The 11,872-nt window shown below is 52.1% G+C and overlaps 1 protein-coding gene across 1 annotated transcript; it reads right to left on the minus strand.

The window, feature by feature from the left end:
• Nucleotides 1-6,071: 6,071 nt before the first annotated feature.
• On the minus strand, nt 6,072-10,841 carry TNFSF9 (TNF superfamily member 9). Its single transcript, XM_074935626.1, has 3 exons — nt 10,626-10,841; nt 9,245-9,275; nt 6,072-7,399 (listed from the first exon to the last, which is right to left on the minus strand). The coding sequence occupies exons 1-3, from the start codon at nt 10,839-10,841 to the stop codon at nt 6,963-6,965; spliced, it is 684 nt and encodes a 227-aa protein (XP_074791727.1). The 3' UTR covers nt 6,072-6,962.
• Nucleotides 10,842-11,872: the final 1,031 nt, after the last annotated feature.

Consider the following 11,872-nt stretch of genomic DNA (forward strand, 5'->3'; position numbering starts at 1 on the left):
TCCCCTTTTATAGGTGGGGAAACTGAGGCACAGAGGCGCTGCCCTCGCACCCAGCACTTTTGCCTCCACACTACAGCACCCAGCCAGCACTCCCGTCCCATCCCTACAGCGCCCCCCTGCTGGGAGAGGACAGAACTGGAGGAGCTGGGAGCTCTGCACGCAGCTCGCGCTCCTGAAGCATTCCCGACACCCTGATATCAAATCACGCTTACGGGCAAGCACGACTACAAGCCTGATTCAAAACCCCAAACCTCCACCACGTAAGTTAAAGCAGAATTCCCCTCTCATTAGTCAGCGGCGGTAGTAGGCTGCGTGCCACTCTGGCGCCCTGTCACTAGCGGGCAGCATTGTTCCCACAGAACCATTGCGTTGCAAAGGCCTGCTGGGGACCAGACTCCCACTCGTCCTGGAACTTCAGGGGAAGAGATGCTAAACCTTTCAGACTCTGTGTATTCTCCCCCTCTGCCACCAATCCGTGCATCACAGCAGTGCTTTGAGTGCCCTAGCAAAAGCAAGATCCCCAGCGTGCCAGGCACTGTACAGACACATAGCAAGAGACATGAAGATCTTACAGTCTGAGCAGCCAAGGGGACGGATTGTTCTCCCTATTCAACAGCTGGGGAAACTGAGGCACAGAGCGGGGAAGCGCCTTGCCGAAGCAACTGAAGCCAGGAGTCTTACAGCCGAACCCGGCACTTAATCCCCGAGATCATTAATCACACAGGGAAGGAAAGGATTAAAAACCAGGGGTGAGTTGGAGCTCACATTGTCACCGCTAGGGATGTGGTTAGCTTTGTGTGGGCTGTTGTGTAGACTTCCCTTGTTATTGTTTGGGAGGGAGCGAGGAGGTGGCGCTGACGCAGAGAGAGAGAGATGCCTCTGGCCTTGAACTCACGTCAGTTTCCACCAGAGAGGATGGAAGGCTATGTGCATTTGGCACCGTGACCGCATCGCCTCTCTCTGTCTCCTCCCTGCTGCACAGAGAGCTCCCCTGTGATGGGTACGCGGGGGACCTGATGTCACACCCTTGAGCTGAGTTACCAAGCGCCCCATGCTGTGATGTACCATGATGAACCACGTCCAAGCTTGAGGCCCAGGTGAGGGGACACATAGGTCATGGGTGGCACCACTCAGGAACGGTTCAAAGCAGCGTTAGGGGGCTTATTCCTTCACCACCCCGCTTCCCTGATCCTTCTCGCGGGAACAGAGAGCAACAATACCCGAAGTCCGAAGGTACAAACAACTTGATGTTTATTGGGGTGAACTTCCAGCAAGCTTAAATCCAAGTTCCTTTTTCCTTATTTTCGAATCCCAACTTACTTCCTGTTTGCCACTAATTTATATAGTAATATTCTCAGCTATATCTTAACCAATCATTTTACTGAAAGCTAGCTAACCAATCCTAACATACTGGAACCTAATTCTCAAACCAGTTATATCCCACTACCCTAATTAACTTACACCTAGCAAAACTCATTATACAGCAGACAGAAACAGTCAGAGAACCAGCCAGATTAACAATAGAAAAGCATCAAGTATCAGGGGGTAGCCGAGTTAGTCTGTATCCACAAAAACAACGAGGAGTCCGGCCCAAATAAATGCCCAAATAAATCTGTTACTCTTTAAGGTGCCAATAGAAAAGTGAGGGCCATAAAGATAAAGCATACAGAAATGAGGGTTTCACAACCCCAGCTCTTGCCAGACAGGATGCTATCAGACTAAGTTTTCTTTAATCATCTTTCTCTGGTGGTGATCGGCATTAGCAGGGCAGGGTTATATTCCTAACAGCCCAATAGCACCGTATTTCAACGTGACTGGTTTGGGATGTGAGGATGTGACCGCGTCCCAGCTTATGGCTGCTCCCACTGCTTAGCCAAAGGCCTTAGCTCAGGGGTGGCCAACCCGAGCCTGAGAAGGAGCCAGAAGGTACCGATGTACATTGCCAAAGAGCCACAATAATACATCAGCAGCCCCCCGTCAGCTCCCCCCACCCCACCACTCCCCGCGCCTCCCACCCACCAGGAACCCCACCAATCAGCCCCTCCTCCTCCCTCCTTGCACCTCCCGATCAGCTGTTTCATGGCGTGCAGGAGGCTGGGGGTGGGGAGGGGGAGGGAGGAGCGAGGGCAGGGCAGCCTCATGGGAGGGGGTGGGGGGGTGGAGTGGGGGCAGAGCTAGGGGTTGAGCCGTGAGCACATTGGAGGGTTGGCGCCTGTAGCTCCAGCCCCGGAGTCGGTGCCTGTACAAGGAGCCGCAGATTAACTTCTGAGGAGCCGCATGGGGCTCCGGGGCCACAGGTTGGTCACCCCCGGCTTAGCCTAAGAGCCAGGCCTCAGACTCTCCTAGCGCGAGAAGGCCCATACACAGGCGGACTGTGAGTTTCCGTCTTTGTTTTATACCTCCATAACTAGCTAAGTGATAAAAATACACCTAAAGTCCTAAAGCAGAGGCCTCTGCAGACAGGCCTGAATGTCTATATCCTAACAAGCAGTCTGGCATCCAACAGCCGCCGAATGAAGAGGCATGTCTCAGCAAGAGGACAGACTGGATCCTTTGACAGGGAGTTTCCTGCCCACCCTGAGGCGACTAGCTGAGGCCAAGGGCTGGATGGACCATAGAGGGACAACTTTCCCCCTCTTATAAGCTCGCTCCCTGGGAAGTGGTGGTGTATGTTGGCCAGGGACAGTTGGCTGGACTAGTCCCAAAGTAGAATCAATCCCTAAATGAATTCCTGTCTCTCAGTGATCCAGGACCTTTTGAAAAGGATTAATAAAATCCCATCCAGAGACTGGTTCTCTTGAGAGTCCCACGTGAGATGGATCGGCTGCCTCTAGATTCATTTCCAGCTCAACATGGTGCTGAATGTTTCCAGAGCAAGCCCATTCAGGAGCAGATGCTCCAGGGAAGATGCTCACATGTGACCCCATTGGGTGATCTTGCCAGGAGACCGGGAATGCTCTCCGGTGCCACCACATCGTTTGGAGCTGGCTTAAGAGTAGGTTTCCAGACCATAACTTGGGAAATGTCTTGCATTCACCCTGACCCAAAGTCTCCTTGTTGGGTAACCTCCTATGGATGGACCATAAAAGGACCAGCAACTCTGGAAAGTCACTCAAGTTTTAATGTCGGGCAAAACCTCCAGAAGGTCGGGAGAAGTAACCATGGGGCAGATTCTGCTCTCTTTTACCCCAGGGCGACTGTGGAGCGACTCCACAGAAAGCAATGAAGTTGTTCCTATCCGCACCAAGATAACAAGAACAATTCTGCGTCTTCCTTCAAAGGGTGAGTGGAAGAGGGCAGAGCAAAGGGCTCCTATGGGAGTTAGCTCTGTCACTCACCGTGGGATGGGGGAGACCAACATTTTCAGCAGCAGGCACTGAATTTAGCACCCAACTGTGAAACTCAGGGCCTTGGTGTCTACGTGGTCAGCACCCACCGCTCCAGCTGAGGTCACTTCTTAAGCGTGAGGCTCAAGATACATCTGGTTGGAGATGTAGAAGCAAAGGTACCAGTAAAAGTTTTGGCCATGTGTAGGGGAGTGAGGTCCCCCCGCTCCGGCCCTGAAGGGGTTAAAAGCAGCCCTGGCGAGGGCTGTGGCTGGGTAAAAGGGATTACAAACAGCTGGGGGAAGCTGACTGTGTAGCTGACCACAGCTGTGACCAGCTCAACCAGGGCCCAGCTGGCCTTTATAAGAGGGCTGGGGGCCAGAAGCAGAAGACTCTCTCTCTAGCTCTTGAGAGAGAAGGACCTGGCTGCCTGGGAGCTGAGCAGGGTACCTGCAGAGAGCAGTGCTGGGGAAAGGCAAGAGGAACTGGGGAGCTCCAGCCTGGTAACTCCCCAGGCTGCAGGCCTTGTGCAAGGCCTACGGAGGTACTGGGGCTGCAGAGGTATAGCCTGTGGTTAGGCAGAGGCAGCTGGTCCAAACCCCCTTGCCCGTGATGAGTGGTTTACAGACTGCAGTCTGCCCCAGTAAGCGGGGGCTAGATGACTGGCAGTAGCCACTGAGGCAAGGTGGGTTTAGAGGGTTGGGGGTTCCCTAGGAGGGGAGACCCAGAGTGTTGGGACACTGCCAGGGGGCAGCACCCCAAGGTAAAGGGGCACAGGGTCCGGGAGGGACACAGGGCCAGCGGCAGGTGAGACACCGGCCTGCAGAGGGCGCTCCGAAGGCTGGAAAGAGCTAATTCCCAGACGACCAGCAGGAGGCGCCGCACCAGTGAGTCGTTGCTTCGCGGCACCATGTGACAAACTTACAAAACCACATAGGCTCCATCTCGCCAGACCAATCCAGGGCTATTCATTACTGGACTTATAGTTCTTTAGATCTAAGGCCAAGCTGAATTTTCACCGACCAACGGGGGATAGGGGAGAAAGGCTAGGTTAGACAGCGTGGCTTTTTCCAAAGGACGGATCTGCCGGATAATTAACACAGAAAAGCAGATTCTGATCTGCCTCAACTCACATTCCTCCTTACAACAGTATGTCTGGAGCGTTGGGCCCAAAAGGATCAAAGAAACCAGCTTATAAAATACAGTGCAAGTTCACTCAGACTCTTGAGTATAAATAGTTTATTATTGATGGACACGTCCATTTTAACTGCTGTATCAAAATAAATAAGCAATTTAAAGTGCATACTAAATATATAGTATATATATTCCAGAAGTGTTTTTACAAAACAAGTTAGAGCATATATGACAATAATACACCTGAGTCTTAGTTCTTCCCGCGCACATAATTCAGGTCTTATTTAAATAGATGAGAACAAGTTCTTTCCAGACACCAGAGAACAAGTGTCCTAAAATCAGAGGTTCTCTGCCTATGGGGTTACACCCTTTCACACTCTTTAGGATGAGAGAAAAGGGAATCCCTAGATTCTTTTTGTAAAGGATGGAAAAGGTTAAGAAACTACTCCTCTAAACTCACTCCTGACTGAGCTGAGCTTAGTACTTGTGGATTAATCCACTGGTTGGAAATAATGTACTGTTAATAAATACTTACTGTATATTCATATATTAAATATACCCCAGTATGGAGGAAGAAAATACATACATCTGAATGTCAGACAAGCTTTCACAGACAATGGGTGTTTTGTATTAAAAACACGCAGGTCTGGAACCACTGTTGCTTTACCTAAGGGGTTCAGAAGAGCATCAGTGCAACAGAACAGGAGCAAGCTATGGAAGTCTTTATTCCAGAAGTGCAAAATCCCTCCAACTCCAGCTGAAGTCAAGGCAAGCTGCAGTCTCCTCTCCTTTAATGAAAAGATCAGGGCCTCAATAACTTAGGAGCCAGCACTGCTCACTTTCTGCGGGCGGAATAGTATCTTACTCCGAGTAATGCTATTGCAGTGATAGACCTGAGCCTTTGATAAGTGCAGTTTGAAGTCAAGTTATTGGCACGATTGTAGTTACTCTGTGAAGGGTTACCAGTCCCAAGCATTCAAAATATCACAAGTCAGGCTGCACAAAAATCGTGAGCTTGGCTGAAAAAAAACATCAGGAAATTTAAAATGGATATAAATAAAATTGGAATTGTTTTTATTTGCTTTCTGGATTTTGCACCTTTAGGGGCCACTTTTTTCCAGCATTTCTCCACAAACTAGAGCTAGGATTGTTTTGTTTTGTTTTTTTTGAGAACGATTCCTGAGACTTTGATGCATTCACGTGACACCAGAGCCTGGGACTTTAAGAAAAGGACTAAATATCCCAAGACTCCTCAAAGTCATGAAAGTTGGCAACTGTTGTATCTGCTAATTTAAGCCTGTCTAAATTGCTGTAAAGATCATCACAATCCTCTTAAATAACTCAAGAAGACTCCTGTGAAAGCTGTTGCGACCCCTGGCCCTGGTGACAATTAGGGGTGAAATACGTTGTTTTAATAATCCTATTTTCGCTGTTTGCATGTCACTCAGATTGTACAGTGGAAACCAGCTAGTCAATTTCCACCCTGAGCTAACACCACAACCAGGAAATGGAAATTGACTAGACATTGCGCTAGTGAGTAAGACCCAATTTTAGGAGCATTGCAGAAGGCTGTTTAAATTCTAAACGGACTCCTTCCAATTAAGTTTCAAACAGACGCATTTTCATACGTGTATTTTTAGTAGTAAATTTTTTGGGGGGGGCCACACAGATGCTGACACTAGTCACTGTCAGACACATAATCACAGAATGCAAAATATAATTAGGCAAACACACTTGTAACAAATCTGTCGCCTCTTAGGGCTTCATGGTGACAAGCTCAGATAGATCTCAGACCTTCCTGCTCCAGAAGAACAGGCCTCAATCTACTTCTACTAAAAGAGAATCTTCAGTAGCTTTCAGCAATGCAGGGCCTATTACACATGACTGAGCAGTTGCAATGCCAGCCAGCAGTGGGCAATGCCTAAACCACACTGATAAGCACCATACCCTAGCCGCCATAAGACCAAATGGATGACATAATACCAATGCAGCAGTGATCGGACAATCATAGTACTGACAGTCACGGGAATTACTATGTCAGTACTCAGGTTGCCGTGTGCCCCAATGGAAATGTGTCTGTCCTTGTCAACATTTTGAGCAACCCCCACACACAAATTAAAAAAAAACAAAGCAGCACCATTCATTCAATCTCCCAGTTGCTTACAATAAATTACAGAATGATAAAGAAACACATAATAATAAATATCACTGATCGCAAAAACCAGACCCACGCCAGTTCTTTGGTGTGGCAAGCGCACGCCTCACAGCGTGTTCCTTCCGTTTCAGTCCTGCTTCGAATGGAAACCAGCTGTCGCCACTCAAAGCGATGGTGCTGTCCCAGAGCTAGCAACACACCCGTGTTTCCCCAGTGTCTGCTGCTGATTGTTACCCTGGGCATCTAGCTGGGTGGAATCTACCCTCCACAACCTCTAGCAGAGAGTCCAAGAGAACCTAAGGCGATATACAGACTGCCACTCCCACCGCAGAGGTCCTTGCTCCCACCTATTGGTCAGCAGAGCTAGATAGCCTAAAGAGGCCAAAGAAGTTGTCTTTTTTGTTGGTTTGGTCCAGCTGCCAGTTCTCGATGTCTGTTTTATTAGTGTCCATCTTCACATAGAGAGAGTCCCCTTTTTTCAGAGGTCGCAGAACCGCCGAGAACTTGGACATGGTCTCTTCCGAGTTGGAGGACAAGTGCAGGGAGATGGTCAGAACACGGCTGTCGGTGCCTCCGGACACCTGCTTGATGATCAGTTCCACTGTTTGCTTCTTGCTGCACTTGGCAATGCATTTGACAGCAAGCTGGGCGTAGATAAAATAGAGGCCTCCGACCTTCACTTCCAGCTTGTGCGAGGTGTCGTGGTAGTTGAAGTTGGAGCTGAAAACCACTCCATCAATACCCGGGGCATGATAGAACCCCATTACCCTGTCCTTGATTACATCTGCAGAAACAGGGTAGAAGAGGGAAGGCACGTTAGTCATCTTTGAAGAGGCGGGGATAAATACTCAGTTTCCCCAGCTGCGAAATGGGGAGAAATGATCGCGACCTTTGCAAAGCACTGATAAAAAGGGCGAGAGAAGAGCTAGGGCCTACAAAGTATGGGAGTGTAGGAGTGAACTGGCTAGTCAACGCATGCACCACAGTGACCTCTGCTGGATGGAGTCTTAACTGTTCAACCATGTGTCCGGCTCTGCACTGACAAGAGCTAACGAGAGGTTCTCCTTTAGCGGCAGGGGTTGTCTAACCACCCCAATCCTCAGCGCCATGCAGGATGGGGCCATCCTACCGCAGAGCCCTGAGCTATGGCTACTGACGATCCAGCCCCAGTACGAGCTCACGGGTCCGAGCCAGGGGGTTTACAGGCATTCCCTCACCCTGGGACCACTGCCTTAGGACTTCTCCACATCTGGTGTTATTTCTGCAAGCAGTGAAACCATTTCCTTCCCACTCCCATAGGCAGGAGAAGGTCACATGCTGCAGAATTAGCCAACATGACTCATGTCAATCTGGCAGCTGGGACTCTGTTCGCATGAGCCATGAACAAGGTATTCAGAGCTGTAGCACTCTCTGGGGTCCGCTGCTGGCAACGCACCCTAGATTCCTATCTCCACAGCCTTCTCTTTATGCTCTGCCTTAACGGAGCCTTTAGGCAGAGTCTGTATCCTATATGGTCCCAGTGCCCCCTTTCTAGACACCCTACTGGATTCTCCCAAGCACGTATAACCAAGACAACGGGCATTGACTCTAGGAGGGGTGAGGTGCTCATGAAATATATAGCAGCAATCGTTGCTGGGAGAGAAAAATCCAGCGTTAACTCTTCGGAGGCTGGGAAATACATCCACACAGCCTTGTTACCGATGCATTTGTCCAAGACCTCTGGGGGCTCACCACCCTCCTGACGAGTGGTTAGGTGAAATAACAAATCAGCACCACCTCACCGTCTCTTTTATGGCTCTTTCAGCCAGAGAGACCTCAAAAGCACTCACTGCTTGACTCCAGCAGCTTGATACTTCAGAATCACTTATGTCTACCGTGGAAATGCAGCCACCTCTGGGGTGGAGCAAAACGGATTTACGAGCAATTTAGTGTCGCATCCCTAAATCCTCCATTGTGCCCTTGAATTTAAGAATCATCTGTCTTACGCCTTCCTCCTCCACCACCTTCATGTCTGAATGCTTCACAATACTCCTGTGACAGCCACCCAGTTTCAGAGAGGAAGCAAATGGGGGATCTCACTTATCCAACAGAAAGTATGTCTGTGGTTTAGGTCGGCAGAATATAACTAGACTTTGAATTTAGTCAAGACAGTGAAGGTAGCAACCTACAGGATTTTTGCCTAATGGAGCAGGAGTAGACAAGAATTTGGTTTGGCATTGCATCCAAAATGTAATGTGGTCTGGGAGTCTGGTTTAGAGGATAGAGCACCCCTGATTAAATGAACACTGGTTTAGTTGGATGGGAGAGGTGTTAAGCATTAGTCCAGCTCAAACCTGCTTAGATCTGCAGTGTGACAGAGACCGATTTCCCTACTGTACAAACAGCATGAGTTTTAAAGTCTCCTTTGACGCACAGATGGCATGGAGCTAGGGGAATTATCCAGCCCACTGGTACCCTGCCACAGGTGGACAGCAGTTACATTGGTTCGTGTATACCAGCGATGCAAACAATGAATTAGTCTCCCATCCCAGAGCCTCCAAGGGATTTAGATCCCCCAAACTCCCATTTTTCCCCCTTCAGGAAGGGGAAAACATGAGCCATTAATGTCAAGTAACTGTAAAATACTCACCGCTTGTGGGCAATACCTGGGCACCAGCCTCCTGAAAAGAAGGAAAGAGTGTTTGTTTTACAAACAAAGATGCACTTGACCATGCTCGAGAACAGCTGTTTTCTGCAAGGGTCAGACAAGATACTATTCCCACCCCCAGACACCGGAGCGAAGAGGGCAGCACCAACTAGATCATATAAACTAGACCCAAGGGGCGTAGACTCAAAGGCAGGGCCTGAGCGCATGCCAACTTTTGGGGAAGTTGAGATGCAGAACTTTACAGCGGAGACGCTGACAGCTGGAATAAAAAGGACTTTCCAGCAGCCTGACTGGTCACACACAGTGACAGTTTGCAAAGGCGGGCGCTGGGGTTTCTGGGCTGTTTTCCTGTGACGTCCCAGGCCTGGTTTTCAAGTTATGCCTGTGGCAGCTGTTGACTTCAGTTTGTGTCGCAAAAACCCAGCGCCTCTAGAAATTGGGCCCCAAGGGGGCAAGTCAAGCACTGGGTTAAATGGAGAGCGCTCCACGTCATAGGTGCTGGAACTAGGGGTGCGCCCGCACCCCCTGGCTGGAAGCGGTTTCCATTACATACAAGGTTTACAGTTTGGTTCAGTGGTTCTCAGCATTGCCCGCTACACCAAGTGTTCCAGCAGCTGTCTCCCCGTCCTGCTTAGCTGGCAGGATCCGCGACAAAACCTAAAGCAACTACTGGCAGCTGACAGAAGATTTAGGGCTTAAAGTGCCACATCCCTAAATCACCCACTGTGCCCTAAGATTAAGAATCAGCTGCCTCACACCGTCCTCCTCCCAGGACTGTAGCATCTGGACACTGCCCCGGACTCCTGTGACATAGGAGAGTGGGGAAACTGATGCAGGGAGATGAAGTGACTTGCTCGGGGTCACACAGACAGTCTGTGGCAGAGCTGGGAATTCGACACAAGTCTCCCGCGGCCCAGGCCAGCGCCCTACCCCCTAGGCCACCCTTCCTCAGCATGCAGCTCCTTGCTCCTGACGAGGTTAAGCACTGGCTGCCCAAACAACTAGCGGACTCGGGTGTTTACACCTGAAGTGTTGGAGAGGGGTCGCGAAGGTCTGGTATGGAAAGCGGGAGCGGAGGACCCCGCAGGGGCACGGAGACAGACAGCTAGCCAAGGGGAGAGACGCTACCCCCACTATCTCCGCACACACAGAGCCCACCCCCACCCCCAGCAGGGCCAGACAAACAGACCCCCCCCCCCGACAGACCGATCCCCACGCCCCAGCAACAGACAGGCAGGAGGGGAAGGGCCAGACCCACAGACCCCTGCCTTGTGGGCAGGGAGACAGATGGGGGCCCCCGGTCGCTGGGGCAGACAGGCAGGGGACCCTGGGCTGGACAGACGCCTCCCCACCACTCCGTTACCTGTCCCATGCTGAGCGAGAGGAGGGGACGCTCCGGGGTCTCCAGCGGCGGGGGCAGGACCCTCCAGACCGAGAACAAGGCGAGCGTCAGGAGCGCTGCGCCCAGGGCGCCCAGCCCCAGAAGCAGGCACCAGTCCAGGCTCCGGCAGGGGCAGGCGCGCCGGGAGCCGGCCTGGAGGAGGCTCTCGGGGTCCTGGCTGCGCTGTAGAGCCGTCATGGGGGCAGGCGGCTGCTCCCTCCGGGCTGGGGGGTCCGAGGCCGAAATGAGCCAGCGGCGCCCAGCGCAGGGGCTTTATAGGCGCGGGGCGGACCCGGGAGGAAGGGAGGGAGGCGCCGAGGGAAGCGGGAGCGCGGCTGAGAATTTCCACTGACAGCGCCGGGGGCAGGAAAGGAAAGAGAGCTGCGGGGAAAGTAACGCGCTCATCATGGGGAGCCGGCCCGGGGCCGCGGGGGGGAGAGGGGCGGAGACAGCGAGAGGGAGAAAGGGGATGCGTGAGAAAGAACTGATGAGTGTGAAAGAAAGACGGGATCAGTGAGAGAGAGGGCACAGGAAGAAAGACTGAGATGGCATGGGAAGGGGGGGTGGGCCGAGGGGTGTGTGGGGTGGCATGGGAAGGGGGGGTGGGCAGAGGGGTGAGTGAGGTGGCATGGGAAGGGGGGGTGGGCCGAGGGGTGTGTGGGGTGGCATGGGAAGGGGGGGTGGGCAGAGGGGTGAGTGAGGTGGCATGGGAAGGGGGGGTGGGCCGAGGGGTGTGTGGGGTGGCATGGGAAAGGGGGGTGGGCAGAGGGGTGTGTGAGGTGGCATGGGAAGGGGGGATGGGCTAAAGGGAGCATGAGATGGCATGGGAAGGGGGATGGGCAAAGGGCAGTGTGAGGTGGCATGGGAAGGGGGGGTGGGCCAAGGGGAGTGTAAGGTGGCATGGGAAGGGGGGGTGGGTCAAGGGGAGTGTGAGGCCAAGGGGAGTGTGAGGGAAGGAGGGATGGGCTAAGGGGTGTGTGAGGTGGCATGGGAAGGGGGGATGGGCTAAGGGGAGCATGAGATGGCATGGGAAGGGAGATAGGCAAAGGGCAGTGTGAGGTGCCATGGGAAGGGGGTGGGCCAAGGGGAGTGTGAGGTGGCATGGGAAGGGGTGATGGGCCAAGGGGAGTGTGAGGTGGCATGGGAAGGAGGGATGGGCAAAGAGTGTGTAAGGTGACATGGGAAGGGGGGGTGGGCAAAGGGCAGTGTGAGGTGGCATGGGAAGGGGG

Source organism: Natator depressus, chromosome 20, assembly GCF_965152275.1.
Source record: "Natator depressus isolate rNatDep1 chromosome 20, rNatDep2.hap1, whole genome shotgun sequence".
NCBI lineage: Eukaryota > Metazoa > Chordata > Testudines > Cheloniidae > Natator > Natator depressus.